At 41.8% G+C, this 21,960-nt stretch overlaps 2 protein-coding genes across 3 annotated transcripts in view; one reads left to right on the top strand and one right to left on the bottom strand.

Moving 5' to 3' along the window:
- AFF2 (AF4/FMR2 family member 2) overlaps positions 1-21,960 on the bottom strand; it is a 487,741-nt gene that overhangs the window by 400,559 nt on the left and 65,222 nt on the right. The window lies entirely within an intron of this gene.
- Positions 11,097-20,410, top strand: LOC118888918 (elongation factor 1-alpha 1-like). Its single transcript, XM_036840442.1, has 2 exons — positions 11,097-11,178; positions 18,934-20,410. Exons 1-2 carry the CDS (start codon positions 11,097-11,099, stop codon positions 20,325-20,327), a joined length of 1,476 nt encoding a protein of 491 aa, XP_036696337.1. The 3' UTR covers positions 20,328-20,410.

Genomic DNA, 21,960 nt, shown 5'->3' with positions numbered 1-21,960 from the left:
TCTACGATGGCAAATGACAACAATCACTTTATTTTTCCAAACACGTGTGGCTGTGATATACATGTTGCTGATAAAAGCCTGTTATTCCCTGAACTAAATTGTGCTTGGCCTTGCACTGAACTCAGAGAAAATTGTGCACGTGCATCTCAGGTAAAATTTAGCTCCATATAGATTTGTGTACGACTCCAATGTTATTTACAGACAAAATATATTGGAGACAATCTGGTAACAAATACGGAGGCTATATCCAGCCATTTCAGCCATCAATAACAGACAAACTTGGGTTTTCACTTCAGCATATGGAGACTAACAGTGGTGCTTAGTTGTCACAACAAAAACATTTTTATTTCAAATTACTCTTTGTGTCTGCAGCTGCATTCCTGATCAGAGACACATTTTCCATAAGTTTACAAGGGCCCTGGTGTCTGATGCTTCAAAAGAGCTCAGCTACTGCTCTGGCAAGGAATGGCTCCAGCCTAGAAACAGAGCCTGCAGCTCGGAAAGCGCTCAAGCACAGCCTCTGGGAAAAGGTGTCCTTTCCGGGGGAGCCCCTGGAGGCCCTCTCCAGGGGAGATCTTTTCATTTGTAATTAATTAAGGTGACAGTGGCCATTTTTGTGGGAGAGGGGTACCTTTCTAAAACACTTGCCTAACAGGTCAGATTCTAATAACATTTATGTCACCAGGTACCTTTTTTTCCCTTCAATGAACATGCATACTAAAGTGAGAAATTTCAAAATCGCTCCATTTTAAAAAAAACAGTACGTTTCACAGTCTGTATTCAAATATCTTTGTCTTACAGAGTGCTACGTAGGTGACGAATATGGTGTCCCATGATGTGGTTTTCTTTTCCCCAAATAGACACATCTAGAGGTCGCAAAAGTTATCCAAGGTCATAAAACAAAGCAGCTTGACAATCTTTACAGCGTTCGAAATGGAACCAACAGTGCTAGAATATTTATGGGGCACCTCCTCTGTGCTGGGCACTGTCCAAAGGGCCAGGGATAGAAAAAGAAAGAAGATAAGATCCTCGTCCTTAAGAACCTTGCAGTTTCAGGGTGGTGAGGGCAAGCATGAAAGCGGATGTGCAGAACACACCTACCGGTGCTGGGCACGGTCTGCTCAAGGGCATCTGGTTCTGTCTGCGAGGGGTGGGTACCACGAAAGGGAATAGATGACCCTCAAATATCACCTGCCCAGATCGGTAGGAAAAAGCTAGAAAAAGTGATGGGGGAGAGGGAGGGTGCTGGGAAGCCATTGTAAATGACAGCTGGGTCTTTAAGAAACAACGAAGGAGGGGAAGGACAGGCCGGGGGATGGAAAGAGACGGCCTTAGGGATACGGCAGAGGTATATGGGAATGTCAACAAGCCCTTGCAAGCAGGTAAACTTCATAAACACAACTGCAAATTTCCAAAATCGAAAACCATGAGCCAAATGAGACAAGAAAGGGCACTTGGAATTAGAGGTATTTAGAATTTTCTGACTGGATCAGTTCACAGAAAAAAAATTAAAGGCCAAGAGCTACAGTAAGTGCAACACATGACTAAGTAAAAACAGTAAGATAACGCACCGACTGAGGGACCAGAGAAAGGACTGGGGGCTTTTGCTGTAGCCTCCGCACAGCGTTTGTCTGATAATTCCAAAAAGAATCGCAGAGGAGCTGCAACTTATCAACAGATGGATGGAAGCTGGGCCAGCAATGCAGTCGGAATCCTAATTAAAGCCCAGGCACAGCCTGAGAGGTGCAAAGTAGGTGGGACCTAATACAAGTGAAACACTGTGGCATTGCTGTCGGGACGTTTGGAGGAAAGACAATACGGCTGGGCGTATTCACCCGAGAGAAAGGATCACCGGAAGACAAGAGGAGAATCAGGGACTCCGAGGAGGACCCCACTCGGGGGTACTTGGCATGCGGGCACAGAACCAAAGAGTCCACACGTGTGGGCTTCCATGCGATGGCACATTTCTGGGAGAAAGTCCATTTTAAATAGCAAGCAGAAAACTAGAAGTAGCAACAAAAATAGGTCTTTGCTTTCCTTAATCCTTTTTAATCTCCTAGTCTTGGTTAATGGTCTTGCTAATCACTTCCTTCATCAGTGGAGGAAAGCAGAGGCTTGGGAGTCTTAGACACTGAAGCTGTTTGTGGAATAAACCTCAGCAAATAGCAGCATAACATGGCTTATGAAACCAGAGGGTTTACACTCTATAAATAACTTCCATTTATTCTTATTCTTTACACGTACACTATTACTGAAAACTGGATGATAGCTTTTTGCTCTTGCCTGGTTGACTTCTTACACACACACACACACACACACACACACACACACAATCCAAGGTAATGACGATATTGATTCTGAAGAGACACTTTTTGAGACAAATAAAAGAGCCGTACAACTGCTCTGACAGAACAGGTCTAGAAACTTCATGGGAAAACTGTAGTCTTTTTAGTGAATAGCAATTGTCTAATACTTGAAAATCCTACATCCTAATATCATCAGAGGTTTGGGGCAGCGTTAGAAAGTATGTGATACCTTAGAGATACTCAACACAGTGAGTGGTCTATGCTATTTTATTGTAAATTAAGTTCTACATTTTCTCTTTAATAAAAAAGTAATAACCTGTGATCATGAACAGCACTAGAGAAAGTATGAAAACAGAAGCTTGCATGTGAAAACATCTCAACTAAACAGAGAATCCAAATATAGAGGGAAGGAAGCCAATTAAGCAATTCAAACACAAAGATATAAAAATAATGTATTATGAAGCATGGATTAGTTTCACACGCTTCAAAACAAATAAATAAATAGACCCATATTCATTTCATTGTGCTGCGGGAATTGGGGAAAATGCTTTTGTCTTTGGGGGTTAGCCGCCTCTTTTGGTTAAATGTTATACTCAAAATGTGCCTAATTCTTATAATCCAAATATGTGACACTGCTTGGGTTTCCATGACTACTGCTCTGAAAACCATATTAATTATTCAAGAGGTCCATGCCATTCTCCCTGCATGCCCTAAGGAATGCTGGGAACCGCAACATGCCATTAGAAAGGGAATAGCTGTTAAACAGACTGCATGACCAAATCTAAATAGGAAAGTTATTCCCTTGAAGTCCTGACATCGTCCTGATAGCATTAAGCAGTATCATTTAAACTCCTTGGAACAAAATGAAATGAGCAAATGAAAGAGTTTTGCTTCACATTTAATATCTCACCAATCTCTGTAAGACCTTAAAATTGTAGCCTCTGCTCATTCCTCTGATAGGATCTTATTTTCAACTAAGTTGGTTGCCTTGCATAGAACAGTGCTAATTTCTATGAAACTTTCCCCCCAAAGGCTGCCATTTCGACACTGCAGAACTCAGAGGAGATCAGATAATCAAGTTAATAAGACAAATTGTGACTAGGCATCTGGGTGCCATATCCGCCGATGCCTGAATACCACAATAACCATAATTTGTGCAGCCTGTGATCTTGCCTTCATCATAAATAACATCATCAAAGCAGAGGCAGGGAGGTCTGAGTGTATTCAAGCAACACGCACACCGCTACTGATTTCCTGTCAAAGCTAAACTCACAGTGCCAATCCTGTAGCAGGGCAATGAGGGGTGTTACCAGCCCAATTACTCAAAGATGGGGGGCGGGGGGGAGAAGCTAGCAGCCACCTCTATATGCTCTTGAGCTCCTTCAGGGGTCACAGATGCTTAGACACAACATTTGCATTTATTTTCACTTGCATTTATTATAGTATCGTTGTATATTACATTACATTATAGCACTGTGTTATGCTTATATGACATTGTATTATCATATATCATTTTATATTACTATATATTATATTATTCTTTGTCTTTATTAGCAAAAGAGACTGATTTTCAAAGAGATGGCTATTGCGATGGGACACAAGACGAAGTTCCCAAGTTCAAGTTCCAAGGTCTACGATTTGCAGAGATTTATACAATTATTCAGCTTCATTAATACTGAATTCTTTTCTATCATGCACATACAGGGAGGAAAAAAGAAGTGCAAATTTTCCAGAAGCAAAGAACATGAGAGAAATCAGGGTGATTTGAATACACTGAATTCTGTACTGCATAATCTTGCAATCAAATTTCAAAATAATGTGATAAAAAATTATACCCTGTGGAAATGTAATCACCTGCCACCAGTGATAAAGAAATAAAATCAAATGATATGTAACAATTATCTAAAACATAATGAACAGTCTATTTGCTAATTAAAGGGAAAACATATCATGTATTGTAATTACCATTCAATATTTAGTAATATAATTTCTCTATAGTTAACTTATGAGCCTTTTCGTGAATTAAATGCTGATGGAAAGGAGTGAAAACTGTGATAAATGCTTACCCCACAAATAAACAGCCTTTATTATTAATTATTCTTTCCATCAACCAATTACCACTCAAATTGTCAGAAAGCTAATTACAGAAGGAAAGCCAACTTGCAAAATCTATTTAGTGAGATTTTAATTCAATTCAACTACTATCTATTGAACCTGTTAGGCAAAATACTCAGTGCTGTTCAAGACAAAAGAAGTATGGCTCTCATTTACTGAGGGTCCTCGTGTCCTTCTCGTGTCCCAGGCATGGTGCTCAGCTACCAGGCACACACACACACACACACCCCAGTCCATCAGCACTATGCATGTATTCATTAATCTGCACAATATCCCAACAGAGGCAGGTAATGGTACTATCCATAAGGACTTCTGAGACCCTGTTTCATCATCTCTAAGATGGAAATAATAATGTGTACTTCTTAGCTTTTTGCTGAGGCTTAAATAACAAGGTAAATAAAAAGCATGGTCCAGTACCAGTAAATCATAGTTATTATTAGATATTAACAGGTGAGTAAAGGCTAAGGCCAAAGCCACCTAGCACTGAATTGTTCGGTCAACTTCACGAAGCACGGGGGCGGGGAAAAGCACCACCAATTCAGCCCACCACCCTCAGTCACATCCCCTTCCATGAACAGTTTGACCCAAACAAGAATAAACAAGTTGCCGGGCTACAGAACGAATCCCTGCGCTCCTATTATTAAGAGCGATTTCCAGGTCACTGAGTAGGATCAAAGCGACCAAACCCAGAGCTGTGGTCTTGGCTCAGTCTGTTGTGCCGCTGCCTAACTTTGGCTTTGTCAACACCAACACTTCTAGGGCTATTCAATCAGCTCCATTCACAAAGCCCTAACACTCCCCTTTGTCACCAGGGTGGGAGGGCCGGAAGTAATCTACATATCAGAAAATCAGGGTCATGTATGGTGAGAATTAAAGATATACTGTGGAGAATGAACAAGCTGTTTCAGATCACTGAATATTTTCATGAGTCATCAGGACACTATAGACATAGGTTACCCATTTTCAGGACTCGGACGATGATAAAATCCAGTTGTTGCTAAATCCTTACTGAACACAATTTATCCTTTCTTTGGATGATTCAGGTCATCATAAATCCTGATGCTGCTGTGGGAAATATAGATTGGGCTAAATCTCCTCTATCCTTCTGATATAACCTCTATATTTATTCTCTTAAAAGACTGTTGGCTTATCCTTTGTCTCCTCCTTATCAAGGCAGAGTACGCGATGCCAAGAGGGAAAAATCCAGCTCTAAGCTTTTCAGTTTGGATTCTATGAAATGAAAATTTGCCAAATATTTTTAGTTTCAATTGTCAGATCAGAACGTGACAGCTAATACTGATTTTCTTGTTAAATTATGACTTTTCTTTCCCCTCAAATACACAAAATATTCCAACGTTTGGCACCCTTTAGTTTCACTTTCCAGAGGATAAAATTGCAAATCTCGACATTATTGAATCTGAACTTGTTTCCAGGACTGCCAAAAACACTAACGGTCCCCATGTGTGGAAATAAGAGAGATGGAAACCTTCCTCCCCACATGCTTTTTTTTTTTAATGTAACTCATCATAACCCTGATGTTTAATTCAAACAGATTCTAATTTCCAGGTCATTCTTGGGGACAAAAATTGTGTCTTTATCACCATTTTAAACAGCACAAGGCTGCTATCGGCTTGCATTTCACAGACACACGCGTGAGAAGCTATAGGCTAGCTGGAAAGCCAGCAAACCAGTGAGTGTTGACTCACTGGCACAACACTGAAACCCTTCTGTGTACCTTTCTTCCAGAAGCTCTGTGACTCTTACCTAACTAGACTGATTAATGTGTTCCATTGTGATTTCCCTAACAAATTTTTCAGTCTGTCTGCTATTTATTATCACCGTGCGGCAGCAATTCTAAATGCCAGTGATAAAATACTCCTCCCTGGAAAAAAAACTTGTGTTGGGCTAAGTTGTAAACAATGGATCTACCTACTGTTTCAATGAAACACCAATGAATGGTAAAGCTAGCAAGTGAAACATTTTTTGGTAACAGCTTTACTGAGATATAGTTCATAAAAATACAATTCACCATTTTAAAGTATGGACTTCAGTGGTTCTTGTATAGTCACAGAGATGTGCAATCAACACCACTATCTAGTTCTAGAACATTCCATTACCCCCCCCAAAAGAAATCCTGTACCTATTAGCAGTCACTCTCTATTCTGCCCTTCCCCCAACTCCTGGTAACCACTCCATGGATTTGCCTATTCTAGTTATTTTATATAAATGAAACTGTATAATTTATGACCCTTTGGGTCTGCCTTCTTCACTTAGCATAACATTTTCAAGGTTCATCCATGGTGCAGTATGTATCAATACTTCATTCACTTTTGTGGCTGGATAATATCCCATTGTATGGATAAAACATATTTTGTATATCCTTTCATCAGTTGATGGACATCTGGGTTGTTTCCAATTTGGGGCTATTGTGAATAATGCTGCTATGAACATTTGCGTGCAAAGTTTTGCGTGCACATGTGTTTTCAGTTCTCTTTGATATATACCTAGGAGTGGAATTGCTGGGTCATATGGTAACTCTATGTTTAACTTTTTGAGGAACTGCCTAACTTTTCCACAGTAGCTGCACCTTTTACACTCCTATCAGCAATGTATGCGGATTCCAATATCTCCGCATCCTCACCAACACTTTTTAGTGTCTATCTTTTACAGTATAGCCATCCTAGAGTGTGTGAAGTGGTATCTCATTGTGACTTTGATTTGCATTTCCCTGATGGCTAAGGATGTTGAACAATTTTTCATGTGTTTATTGGTCCTTGGTGTATCTTTTTTTGGAAAAACGTCTATTCAGAGGTTTTGCTCATTTTTAATTGGGTCTTTTTTCTTTTGATTATTGAGTTGTATCTGTTCTTTATATATGCTGGATACTAGTACCTTATCAGATACGTGATTTGCAAATATTTTCTCCCACTCTGCAAGATCTTTTCACTTTCTTGATGATGTTGTTTGAAGCTCCCTATCAATTTTTTAATTAAAATAATCGCTAATGCCTCAGGCTGAATAATATTTTTCACAGTTTCTAAAAGTGCCTCCTATATGTAGATGGACCTAGAGATATTAGTCCTACTACCACTGACCCTCTGACCCTGTGCTGATCCTTAGTTAGACTGGACCATAAATACTTTATCAGGTGTCCATCTGTCCTTAGGACAATGAACCTCCTCAAACTTCCCAGAAAGCTTTTTAGTAGCTTTAAAATGATCATGCTGCATTGTGAATGCCTGCTTTAGAGCAAGTAAACTCAGCGCTTTTTAAAAAAAATTGGTATTATTTGGCCAGGAGGATTTCGGTTAGCAGCTTTTCCCACGGGAATGCAGTATAGCTGTAAGACTTTTAGAAATCCTCTCTTTAATCAATACTACCTTTTACTTTACACTCCAAGACAGCTTTGCCATCTGGTTTCCCATTTAAATTAAATTTGTCCAAAAGTTTAAATTTTCTTGATATCATTCAGATCTAGTTAAGCTTACCAACCTAGACTAACCGCAGTGGGGGGCAGGGTAGAGGGCAATCGAGGCTGAATTAGTGACAAATCTGAGTTCTAGCATATTTGGAACGCAATGCTGCACTAGCTACTCAGGCATGGTAATCGTGTCCATCTTTAAAGATCCACAGAAGCAAGGCCTCAGGGTCAAGTGGCCTAACAGTAGGGCCTAGGCAACAATGAAGTAGCCCGCAGGCTTGGAGTTGCTTTTTTGATCTAAGGCTTCATCTGGACCACAAGTATCAGAGGCACAGCTGCAAATAAACTTTTGGGATGAAAGCTTATTATGGGTTGAATTGTGTCTCCCCCCCCGAAAAAAAAAAAGATATGTCCGACTCCTAACTTCCAGTACCTCAGAATCTGACCATATCTGGAAACAGGATCTTTACAGAGGTGATCAAGTTAAGATGAGTTCATTAGGGTGGACCCTAATCCAATATGACTGGTGTCCTTAAAAAATGGGAATTTGAACACAGAGACAGGCATGCGCAGGGGAAAATCCATGTGATGACACAGGAAGAAGTTGGTTATGTGAAAGACAGAGGATTGGCGTGATGCATCTACAAGCCAAGGAACATCTGAGGCTACCAGAAGCTCTTACCCTCGAGCCTTCAGAGGAAGCGTGGCCATACCAACACCTTGATTTCAAACTTGTAGCCTCCAGAGCCAGGAGACAAAACATTTCTGTTGTTCTAAGCCACAAATACAGTTTGTGGTGTTTTGTCACGGCAGCCTTAGGACACTAATACACAACTCTAGGCACCATGCAAAAGGAGAACTTTTGGTATCTCAGGTGGAAGGGTTGTCATGTCCTACAGTGGCCATCCAAGTCCCCTCGGCATCAGCAGAGTCAGTAGTAACATCTCTGAAATGAAAAGGAACAATACATAGTACACATCCCACATTTCTTCTCTGAAGATGCGCATTTCTACTTTACTAAATGTTGTGAAACTTCAAGTCTCATTCTGGCTGCGCGTACGGTGTGTAATAAAGGAAGAGTAATGGTTGTCTGGGGCAAATTGATGAGTTTGTGAACTAAGTAAGTCAAGAAATCAGCGAAGAAATCATAACCGCCTCCTCACCCTAACTCATTCTTCATAAATAATGAGGATGTCTTATTGGGGGATATGAAATTTCATCATGAGCTTCTTGAAGGACATAACCATGTAGATATTGTGATGCTGTGTAACTAGCGGGGTTCAAAATAGGCTAAATGATGGTGACAATGACTGTCTGGAGATTATAAATCGCCACAAATATATGCTAGGCACTTCAGCTTGGTAGAAATTGTAAACAGTCTGCATTCTGATCCAGTCAAATTTAAGTCAAATACAATCAATCAAGTCGGTGTTGGTATAAATTAATGAGGCCAGTTAAATAGAGGCAAGGATTCTTTCCATTTTACCTACAGTTATCCCTTTTTCATACATTGCCTGTGGGCTGATATTACACACAACGGTGTGGGAGAAAAAAATCACTGAAACAAACCTATTGAGACTTGTTTGGTAAGCATTACATTTTTAACTTTATTTCATGATATTGTCATTTATTCATTAGACAAACATTTATTGAGCCCTTATTATGTGTGCTAGGCAGGCCAGACCCACGCATGAATAAGAAGAGCTTCTGAATACTGGTGTCAGCCCCACAGGTCAAACACACACACAGGTCTCCAGAAAAGCTTTGGGTCTGTCATAGCAAATCTAAGGATTTTAAGTCTTAAATTCATAAAAGGACTTGAGAGATTTTGCACCCTCACTTTACTCCCAGGGGAAAAGAAGCTGAAATAAAATGTGTCTAGAAAATACAGGGTATTTCTCATTCCATGTATATATCCCATTTAGGAAAGTTCGTTTACTTTTCTGCCAAAGTATATTTTAGCAAAACCTGAGTTCTCATTTAACAGCAGAAAGATGATGGCTGAAAGCTTGGTAAGAAAGAAATGCTCAGTATTAATCTGGTTACTTTGGGGGAAGGGGGAAAGGAACATGACACATACTGTGTACCTCCTCTGTGCAGAGTTTTCTAGAATTCTCTTAAACCTTACAGAACCCTACGAGGGAGACACCCTTCTCCTCCCCTCCTCCCCCTCCTCCCCCTCATCATCATCACCATCACCATCATTTGTATTATTACCATTTCATAGGTGAGGAAACTGAAGTTCAGAGAGGGGAAGTGACTTACCTGAGGTCACACAGCCAGTAAGAGGCCACTTCATACCCTTCCACATTGCAAAATGCTGCTTCCAAAGTACAGCTTCAAGGAAGTTATCCAGCTTTCAACACCTGCTCACTAAATGTAGTCTTGTACACTTGTCCCAGTATTTTATCAGTGACCATCTATTATGTTTATGACCTATAGACTCCTAAATACGTTCCTTTTATTTCATAATCCACTCCCCCTTCTGTCTTGTGTTTTCCAGTGATATATTTTAGATCTGAGGAAGTTTATATTTCAAAATGATTCATTCTGTTCTGCCAACTGCAAGGCAAGACTGCAATAAATGTTCTCTTGTTGATCAAGAGTGTGTATTTGTGAGCAGAAAGAAATACTATCTGAATTCACATCATGTTTTGGACCACCACCAACTAATACACTGACATGCCAATATACTGGATTGTTTACATACAAAGTAAATGTCAAACAAAGGGAAAACCCTTCTGTCAGTTACTAGATATTCCTCTTAGCTTCTGGGACATGTCAGATTGAAGCAAAATGTGCCTGCCTCATCCTGTCATTACATTTGACCTAAACTTCATTTAAAAGACTGGAGAAATCATTTTAAAGCCGTAGTATTGATTAGGCTTTAGAAAAGTATTTGCCTTGGAATTTGATTTAAGTCTTGCTCAACATTCACTTGTCAAGAAGGTAACAGCTTTACAAACGAAACCAAAAAGGAGGCATTTCATTCTAATTTCATTTGAAAAAAAAAAAAAGATTTTATAGAAGTAGACAAATTGGAAGGGCAACAAATTATCCTACCACCCACAGCTCAAATGCCTGCTTTGGCCAGTTTATCAGTAATCTGGTCAGGACACGACCAGGACATTTACTGCTCGATGGCAAGGAGCACACTGAAAGGCCTGTTGACAGCTGATATTAGAGCTTTCCTTATGTTTACCTTTTTCTTCCTCTTTCAACAAGAGATTCCTGTTCAGAGCCTTTCTGGCTCTATGATGCTGAGCGACTGTGGACCGCAGCCCTACTCAGCCCATGGGGAAGCCGGGATTTCCAGCAAGATGTCCCCCACTGCCAGTGAGATCAAAGGGACACAGACAGAGGCTCCCCCGCTGATAGTGGGTCTTTAACTAGCCCTCCAGTGTGCTGGGGACCGCTGGGCTGGCCTTACTACCATGTACACATGAAAGAGCACCTCACTCCTCCTGATCGCTACTGGTTTCTATAGAAACAAGAAAGAATCTGTTCTTTTGCTAAAATTTTCCCCTAAAGCTTTTTCTAGCACTGTATAAAACATTTATTTTTTGCTATCACAGTCCTCTATTTAGAGCATCATTTAACCGATCAAAGAACAATGGGCTGAGTGAAGATGAACGTGTGCTCCGTGTTCAGAAACCAAATCTTAACGTGCATTAAGCAGCCGTGGTCAGTTCATCTCGCCTGGGTCACATTAGGACTCAAGTATTTTAGAGTAAATACTTGAAACAATGGTGTATCGGAGAGTGAAAAGGGGTCAACAAGGTATTTACTCCACCATGCGCTGACTTTCCCACTTCAGAATACTTCAGCAGTTACAGTATTTAAATGAACTCTGTCTCATCCGTGTCACCATAAATTATCCTTGAGAACTCCAGGGCTCCCGACCACAGGAACGTGAGTCACGGCCTTGACGCCTGTGTGGCTTTGCTTCGAGATAACGGCTGGGTTTCCCTGCTTCATTATCATGTGCCCTTCTCCAGGGACCACATTCGCTCAGGAGTTGCTAAGGCTAGTAAATATTGTATCTGTCCTCTTGTAATCACCAAGCAAACAGACTTGCCCTCCGTCACATAAAACCCCCAGAGCCGTTAGGTCATGAAAGAGGTATTGAACTAGGGCTGTGCTTAAAAACTAAGAATGGGAATCTCTGTGGCATAAATCAAGACTAAATCCGCTACATGGTTGCATGTGCCTAGTCTTCTGTCAGATTCCATTCATTTATTCCTGCCTCAATAAATATTGAGCGTCAACTATTTGCCAGTCATGGGGTTTCAAGCACTGCAGGTAAGGTGCAGCACTGAGCAATAGACACCGTCCCTCTCCACCCAGAGTTCATAGTCTAGCATGGGAGATAGGCATTAAACAAATAATCACACAATGAACTACGATTGTAAGAAGTCCTATGAAGCAGAAGTACCAAAGTGCCTAAGAAGGATTCTGATGTAGTCTAAGGGATCACAGAGACACCTGGGTGTTTTGCTAGCACCTTGCTTATAAAACAGCTACAAAGTAGGGTTCCATTTCAGGTGAAATTTACTCAAAATTTGCACGTGTTTTGCAAAATCCTGGAACTGTCAGCGATCTTGAGAGGTGAATGGCTTCAGGTGAAATTAACTTGAAACCTGTGCATGTTTTGCAAAATCACAGGACTGTCAGAGATCTTAAGAGGTAAACGTCTCAGCTCTTCAGAACAAATAGATGGTTTTCTCAATCTGGAGATTCTTAAGAATGAAGCCTCACAGACATCCTTGGTGGCTCATCTGGTGTTTGAACGTATTATAACTCTGGGAGTTCCTTCTTAGCTACCAAGATATCTAAAGGATCACACCATGAAGTAATTCACCCATAAGGTGGTCTTCAGCTGGGGAGGCGGGGAGGGGGGGATGCAACTGCACTGAAATGCTGTATTTCATGCTCTGAATCCAATACAGGCTGAGCACCAGAGTCTGAGGACTAACTCTCTACTCCTAAAGCACATACACAATAAAATAAATCCTTGGTATTCATGATGATCCAGTTTCGCCATTCACACAACTATTACCATTTTCACACTCTTCATTCTTTTTTCTTTTATTCTGAATCTGAACTTCTGGGACGAAGTTGGTCTCTGGTTAAAAAAGAGACACTTACAAATGTATATTGATAAAGAACATGAGCTTTAAGGTCACACACGTTGGGTCTGAACCCTAACTGTACCACCTATTAGTGTATAAACTTGGGCAAATCATGTAACATTTTTTTTTTCATGTAACATTTTTAAGTCTTGGTTTCTTCTCTATGAAATGGGGATGGTAATAACTCACAAGGTTGTTGCAACACACCTGAAAATGCACTTTTAACTGACATGTACTTTTATACATATTTTATAAATATGTATGTGTGTATACCTTCCTACCTTATTGCTACTGTGAAAAGAAATAAAGGAAACCTCATTTAACATGGAGTCAGGAAGCTCTGAAGGAGGAGCTCTCATGCACTACCACTCTGCCACCGGCAGACCTCAGCAGGAAAAAGTGTACCTTGCATTCCCCAACTGGAAGAAGCTTACTTTACACACCCGTGCAGCAGGAAGAAAGATTTTCTCTTTGCCTAGCAACAGCCCAGCCAATGAGAAACCACCACACTCAGCCAATGAGAAGCCACCACCACCCTGAACTCCTGCTCTACTCCAAAGAACTTTCATTTAAAACAGTCCCTCCCAACTTCCTCCTTTCCTCTATAAAAGAACGGTCCTCTTCTTTGTTCTCCAGGCTTGCCTATGGCTTGACACAGTTTGCTTGTCCTGATTGCAATTCCTCTGCTATTCTCAAGTAAACTAATTTTGCTGGTAAAATAACTAGCTATTTTTTTTTAAATAGGATTTGTTTTTTTAAAATAAATTTATTTATTTATTTATTTATTTTATTTATTTGGCTGTGTTGGGTCTTCATTGCTACACGTGGGCATTCTCTAGTTGTGGTGAGCGGGGGGCTACTCTTCGTTGCGGTGCGCGAGCTTCTCATTGCGGTGGCTTGTCTTGTTGTGGAGCACGGGCTCTAGGCACGCGGGCTTCAGTAGTTGTGGCTCGCGGGCTCTAGAGCGCAGGCTCAGTAGTTATGGTGCACGGGCTTAGTCGCTCCGCGGCATGTGGGATCTTCCCAGACCAGGGCTCGAACCCGTGTCCCCTGCATTGGCAGGCAGATTCTTAACCACTGTGCCACCAGGGAAGTCCTGCTATTTTATTTTTAAGGTTGACATTTCACGGTGTCAGAAGTGGGATCTGGAGGTGCCACACACCGCCCCCCATCAACAAACTAATGACTCCCAGAACTGTGTGAGGTATGCACTTGAGCCGCTTGCACTCTCTCCTTCTGTGAGTTATCGTTTTCTTTTGAGTTCAGTAAGCCTTCCCTTGGATCCAAACTCCCTTCCTTTGGTCAAGCTCTCTGACTTTATTTGGGAACTGTTTTTGTTTTTATGAAGGCATTGCCCTTTCTGGTGAGTATTCTTCTGTTTTCTAAACTTCTGAGTTTTGAGCAGTTGGATTCAACTCGGCTAAATTATCTCGGGAGTGTCCCGCTTTCGGGACCCCAGCTGGTTTTATGTTTAAAAACTATGGTCCCTCCTTATGCACATTTTAACTAAATGGACCAATTTGACCAAAAACAATTTAGAACTCCAGTGGCATTTATGGGGAACTTTTGACCTCCCCAAACTTGTTTTTCTCAGAACTAAATTAGAAGACCATGGCTCTAAAATTAAACAGACTGAATGGGATGCCTATTTTAATTAGTTCCTGGAGGCTTCCAAATTCATTCAAGACTCTAAAATCGCCTCTTTACAAAATATCATTACTAAATTAACTGTGGCAAATAAACAATTGGAAAAAACCAAAAAGCTTCTGAGGTCTCCTTTTTCCCTCTCCCATCCTCTATGTCTCCAAGTACACAGCAGCCATCTTGTGTCAAGGCCCCACCTGGTGTCAGCTTCCTCTTTCCCTTCTGCACTGTCCCCATCTCCTCCTTTTAATCCTCTTGCTGAACTTCCCTTTTTCTCTGAACTTCTCCCCACTTTCTCCTCCCCTGAACCTATTAAAACCTGCCTCTTTAAATCAGGCCCTCTGAGGATCCAAATGCTAAACCCCTAATTTCTTATGTTCCCTGGACCAGAGCTGAACTACAAGCTATAGTCAGATTTTCCCAAAGTAACTGAGGATCCCCACAAATTTGCTGATGAATTTAATATGGACATTCAAACTTATCAGCCTGGTTTCTCTGACTTACATCAGCTAGTTCACATGCTTGTCAGTGAAGGTCAAGCCAAACACTGGATAAAAACTGCTAATTGGGAAAATCCAGAAGAGTCCCTAGAAGTACAACAAGGAGACCAACCCTATGCTTTATTATATGATCAGACTCAGGGAATCGCCAGGTAACTCCAGTTGGCAACTTCTAGGGCTTTCCCAAAACCTACTGATTGGAATAAGATTCAGACTTGCACTCAGAAACCCAAATGAACCTCTGCACAACTATTACAGTCAACTCCAAATTATTTTTAAGGACAATTCTGGTCTATGGATGTTGAATCCACTCAGGTAGCCTTTAACTCTATGTTCATTAACGGGCTGAACCAGGATCTTTCTCTTCCAGTTAAAAGAGGATGGAATGGGGAACTACATCCATCCAAATTTAGTTAATTTAGCAAACCAGCTCACCTGCACCCTGTATGATTCAACTAAAAGGAAGATCACTAAAATCCTCAATTTTAAACTCCAACAAATGGAGGTCTCTAAAGAAACAAAAACAAACCCTCCCGGTCTCTGCCATTATTGCAAAAAGCCAGGACATTGGAAGGAAGATTGTTACAAGCTTAAGCACTCCAGATACCTTCAGCCCTCTAACCAGCCTTTCCAATGCCCTCCTAACCCCCAGTGATGGGGCTCTGAGGAACTACAGGGGCTCTTCCAAATCCTCCCTCTTAATCGGCTTGAAAAAACCACTCTCCAGATTGGGAATGAATCTCTCTATGACCTTATTGACACCAGAGCTACACTCTCAGTGCTCAACCCCACTGTTATTAAACAGCCCCTACCTCAGAGTACTAAAAGGGTTCAAATAGTGGGGATCCCAAATAAAGCTCATCAGGTTCCTGTTTCTAAACCTATCCCCTTTGATTTAGGCCCTCTAAGAGACACCCACCCTTTGCTCCTTAGTTCCTCCATCCCTATTCATTTACTGGGCTGAGATTTCTTAGAAAAATATCATGCTAGAATTTCTTTCTCCCAGAAAGGGAGAGTTCTAGAATTTGATAGCAGCAACCAAAACAGCCACCTACTGAGCAAATCAAATGACCCTTCAACATCTTTTATTTGCTCCATCTCTGATGGCACAGGAGCTAATTCTAAGGAAACTAATCATTTGTCCCTATAAGATCAGCTGCCACCCTCCTTATGGGCAAAATCCTCAACTGATATTGGCAGAATCCTCCTATTAAGATGCAAATGGATCCCTCAAAGCCTCTCCCTGGAATTAAGCAATACTCCATAAATAAAGAGGCCCTCCAGGGCACTAAGCCAATAATAGATGATTATAAGACCCAGGGCCTCATTATCTGGTGCACTAGTCCCTGCAACATCCCTATTTTACCTGAAAAGAAACCCAATGACCAAGGATGGAGATTTGTCCAAGACCACCAAGCCATAAACTATACTATCATACCTTGTCACCCTGTTGTTCCCAATTCCCATACTTTTTTAGCTTCATGCCCACCAAAAGCAAATTTCTCACTGTGAGTGATTTACGTAGCACCTTCTTTAGCATCCCTACAGATAATGCTAATCAATACCTCTTTGCCTTTATTTGGGAAGGACAACAATATACCTGGACAGTAATGACCCAAGATTTTACCAAAAGTCCTTCTTACATCTCACAAATCTCAAAAGCTGATTTAGATGATATAAAATGTTCTGGAGGCTCTACTTTATTACAATATGTAGATGGCTAGCTTCTCTGCTCCCCTTCCCAGGTCTTTTTTCAGGAAGACAGCACCCACCTATTGAAGCTTTTAGCCTCAAAGGGACATACAGTTTCTAAAGAGAAACGGCTGTTTGTTCAAACCCAAGTTCATTATTTTGGGCACCTGATCATGGAAAAAGGGCTGGGCACCTAGACCCAGATAAGCTTCATAGCATCCTGAACTTCCCAAAGCCCAAAAGCAAAGTCAATTATGAGGTTTTCTTGGGTTGGCTGGTGATTGTTAGAGCTGGGTTCTGAACTTTTCTCTCATGGCCCACCCTCTATATGCCTTACTAAAGAACAGCAAACCTGACCCTTACTACTTGGGAAGATCTGGATGACCCAGCTTTTAATACCTTAAAGGAAAGCTTGATAAATCCTCCTGCCCTTGGACATCCTAATTATCAACTTCCCCTCTTCCTCTTTACTTTGGAGAAGGAGACAAGTACTCTCGGAGTAGTCACCCAAAAACATGGGGATCACCATCGCCCCATAAGGTGCTACAGTCAGCAGATAGACACTATGGTATGAGGATACCCCTCCTTACCTCAGAGCCATTTCTGCCACTTTCCTTTTACTTAAGGCCACCAAAGAGATAGTCATGGGATCCCCCCTCACCAATTTTGTACCCCATGCAGTAGAGCCCTCCTGAATTCTCATCACACCAACACACTTCAGCCAGTCTTCTCACTTCCTATGAAATCCTCATGGCAATCACTCCTCATATAACTCTTTCTCACTGTGATAACCTTAACCCTGCCACCTTCTTCCCTTCTCTAGGGACAACACTCCTCATGACTGACTCTGACAGATCACCTTTGGCCTCCTCACGATGATTTACAGGAAACTCCTGTCACCAATGCTGAGTTTTCATGGCTTACCAATGGTTCTTAAAGAAAGAAAATGGTAAATATTGTGCTGGATATGCAGTTGCAACTCCTTTTAAAGTCATCAAGGTGGCACCTTTGCCTGTGGCCACCTCGGCCCAACAGGCTGAATTATATGATCTTACTTGGGTCTGCATTTCAGCAAAGGGCAAAACTGCAGACAATAGATATGCCTTTGGAGTAGCTCATGACTTAATGTTATGGAAACAGCAAGGTCTCTTTATTTCTAACGGGACTAAAATTTAAAATGGCTCTTATGTCCAGGATTTATTAGATGCCACACTCTTGCCAGCAACTTTAGCTATTATTAAGGTCCCTGGGCATTCCAAACTGGACTCCCTGGAAGCTAAAGGAAACCACATCGCTGACATTTCTGCCAAGAATGTTGCCCTCAAAGGAACGAAAAATCAAACCTCTGTCATGTCCAAAGGGATGTTCCCCCAAATAATAACCTACAGAAATTGGTTAGAGAAGCCCAAGAATTGGCTCCAGAAAAGGAAACACAAGATTGGAAATTTAGTAACTGTTCATTCGATAAAAAGGGAGAACTCTGGTTTGGGCCAAATAACAATCCAGCCTAGCCAGGGACTCTAAAATTCCCATTACTGACTACTGTATACGCATTAAACCATTGGTCTGCAGATAAAATGATAATGTTTATGAATCAATACTGGTGAGGAGATATCAATAAGGCCACAAAAAGTGCCTACTCTGCTTGCCCCACCTGCCCAAAATATAATTCAGGAAAACCTGTTTGCAGTGCTCTGGAACACTTTAAATTGCCCAATGGACCACTGGAGGTTTGGGAGATGGATTTTATTCAATTTCCCCCATCTCATGGATATAAATATGTTTTAGTCATGGTTTGTATTTTTTCCCACTGGGTCTAAGCCCTTCTGTGTAGACAAGCTACTGCCTCTTCTGTGGCTAAAATTATTTTAGGAAAGATTATCCTTACCCTCAGGAACCCCTCTTGAGCTCCATAGCAACCAGGGAACCCAATTTACTGGTCAAATATTACAGCAAGTCTGTGTTGTTAGGCCAGTCCTAACGCATTTTCACTGTGCTTCCCACCCTCCATCCTCAGGGCTGGTCCAATGCACTAACAGCAACATTAAGACTCAATTTGTGCTTTTTTGCAACGGGTTTGCCACCAGGACACAGGTGTCATGAAAACCACCGCTAAACCTAAGCAAAACTGGGAAAGGAGAAGACCCACATCAACATCGTTGTCATTGGACACGTAGATTTGGGGGAGTCTACCACTACTGGCCATCTGATCTACAAATGTGGTGGGATCGACAAGAGAACCCCTGAAGAGTTCGAGAAGGAGGCTGCTGAGATGGGAAAGGGCTCCTTCAAGTGTGCCTGGGTCCTGGACAAACTGAAAGCTGAACGCGAGCATGGTATCACCATTGATATCTCCCTCTGGAAATTCGAGACCAGCAAGTACTATGTGACCATCATTGATGCCCCAGGACACAGAGACTTCATCAAAAACATGATTACAGGCACATCCCAGGCTGATTGTGCTGTCCTGATTGTTGCTGCTGGTGCTGGTGAATTTGAAGCAGGTGTTTCCAAGAATGGGCAGACCCCTGAGCACGCCCTTCTGGCCTACACTCTGGGTGTGAAACAACTCATTGTTGGAGTTAACAAAATGGATTCCACTGAGCCACCCTACAGCCGGAAGAGATACGAGGAAACTGTTAAGGAAGTCAGCACCTACATTAAGAAAATTGGCTACAACCCCAACACAGTAGCATTTGTGCCAACTTCTGGCTGGAATGGTGACAACATGCTGGAGCCCAGTGCTATCATGCTGTGGCTCAAGGGATGGAAAGTCACCCGTAAAGATGGCAATGCCAGTGGGACCACACTGCTTGAAGCTCTGGATTGCATCCTGCCACCAACTCACTCAACTGACAAGCCCTTGTGTTTGCCCCTCCAGGACGTCTACAAAATTGGTGGTATTGGCACTGTCCCTGTGGGTCGAGTGGAGACTGGTGTTCTCAAACCTGGCATGGTGGTCACCTTTGCTCCAGTCAACGTGACAACTGAAGTGAAGTCTGCTGAAATGCACCATGAAGCTTTGAGTGAAGCCCTTCCTGGGGACAATGTGGGCTTCAACGTCAAGAACGTGTCTGTCAAAGATGTTCGTCGTGGCAATGTGGCTGGTGACAGCAAAAATGACCCACCGATGGAAGCAGCTGGCTTCACAGCTCAGGTGGTTATCTTGAACCATCCAGGCCAAATCAGTGCTGGATATGCACCTGTGCTGGACTGTCACACAGCTCACATTGCCTGCAAGTTTGCTGAGCTGAAGGAGAAGATAGATTGTCGTTCTGGGAAAAAGCTGGAAGATGGCCCCAAATTCTTGAAATCTGGTGATGCTGCCATCGTTGATATGGTTCCTGGCAAACCCATGTGTGCTGAGAACTTCTCTGACTATCCTTCTCTGGGCCGTTTTGCTGTTGGTGACGTGAGACAGACGGTTGCTGTGGGTGTCATCAAAGCAGTGGACAAGAAGGGAGCTGGAGCTGGCAAGGTCACCAAGTCTGCCCAGAAAGCTCAGAACGCTAAATGAATATTATCCCCGATACCTGCCACCCCAGTCTTAATCAGTGGTGGAAGAACGGTCTCAGAACTGTTTGTCTCAATTGGCCATTTAAGTGTAATAGCAAAAGACTGGTTAATGATAACAATGCATCGTAAAACCTTCAGAAGGAAAGGAGAATGTTTTGTGGACCATTTGTTTTGTGTGTGGCAGTTTTAAGTTATTAGTTTTTAAAATCAATACTTTTTAATGGAAACAACTTGACCAAAAATCGGTCAGAGAATTTGAGACCCATTAAAAAAGTTTAGTAAAAAAAAAAAAAGACGCAATTTGCAAAATTTGTAGAAACCCTTCCATTTGTAGTATCCTGGCCAAAGGCACTGCCATTAGTCCTTCTAAATCTCATGTCTAAACCCTTTTAGAACCAATAAAGTCTCACTCTGAGATAATCACAGGATGCCCAATACACCTGGCTCCTGCTTCTTTTGATCACAACTGATAAAAGGAGATCATCCTTCAAAATTATAAAGGCTTCATTGCTTCTGTTGAAAATAGCCATGCTCTAGTAGAGCAATCTTTTCTCAGTGTCTCCCATCTTCTCTGGAGACGAAGACTTTAAACATCATTCCTTACCACCTGGAGATTTCACCTATTGGACAAGACACCTCCAGAAAGAGTCCCTTCAAACTCACTGGAAAGGCCCCTATCAGGTACCATTAACCAACCCTTGTGTTGCCAAACTCCAAGGAATAGACTCTTGGATTCATGTGTCACATCTAAAGAAAACACCAAACCCTGGCTGGACCTGCACACAAACTGGTGACCTGAAAATAAAGATTTTCAGGAACTGAAGTGGACACAGCCTCTGAAGGAGACAGCTTTCCCAACATAACCAGACCAGGCCTGTATACCTTTTCTCACCTTCTTACCCTATTTTCTTACCCTATTTTCTCCTTCTCTTTATTGGAAAGACAATACTCTTATCTGCATTTCCCAATCTCCTGAGAAAGGAGGAAACCTTTCTGACTGTTGGATCTGTCACCAGAAACTCTGATCTGTTCACAGTGTTGGAGATCCCTTGGTTTTACCTGTAACCAATTTCTCTTTAGTCCCAAATGCCACTGTCAGTTATACTCACAAGCCTACTGGTGTTAACTATCTGGTTAGGCTGTTACAGCCAGGTGTTCCCATACCTTGTTTCAAACATTCTCCAACCATAACCATACTAGCTCAGCTCAACACCTCCACCTTGGCACTCTTTTTCTTATTTAAATACGATCCATTACCCTGCACCCAAGGGAAACGCAAAGAAGCTAACTCCTCTTTTCAAGGCTTTTAGAAAAGACTTCTCTAGGCTAGGATGGTACCTTACAGAATGTCATCCCAATTCCTCTGACCCCAGGCTTGAAAATGTCAATCAGGAAATTCCAGCCAACAAAGCTATCAATAACCATATGTTAGCCGGAATCCTCTGTGCTACACCTGGCTTTATCTTTGCCTGTGGTGGTTGGCATTTCTCATGGGCATATGAACGTTTAGATAGCTGGTGAACTGGAGATCAATGCTTATTGGGATATTTAACTGTCCCAGTCACCATTCATAACAAATCAGAAGCCTCTCATTGGTCCTCCGCATTAAAGCTCCATGGCCACTTTAAATGGGA

Source organism: Balaenoptera musculus, chromosome X (assembly GCF_009873245.2).
Source record: "Balaenoptera musculus isolate JJ_BM4_2016_0621 chromosome X, mBalMus1.pri.v3, whole genome shotgun sequence".
NCBI lineage: Eukaryota > Metazoa > Chordata > Mammalia > Artiodactyla > Balaenopteridae > Balaenoptera > Balaenoptera musculus.
Note: the sequence above shows the minus strand (reverse complement) of the source record. Positions and strands in the feature narration are given on the sequence as shown.

Bases quoted from the DNA above. Each gene is read 5' to 3' on its own strand.
- LOC118888918 (XM_036840442.1), top strand. From the start codon at position 11,097: ATGATGCTGAGCGACTGTGGACCGCAGCCCTACTCAGCCCATGGGGAA. The intron at 11,179-18,933 runs GTGAGATCAAAG...GCTAAACCTAAG, and splicing joins CAAGATGTCCCCCACTGCCA to CAAAACTGGGAAAGGAGAAG.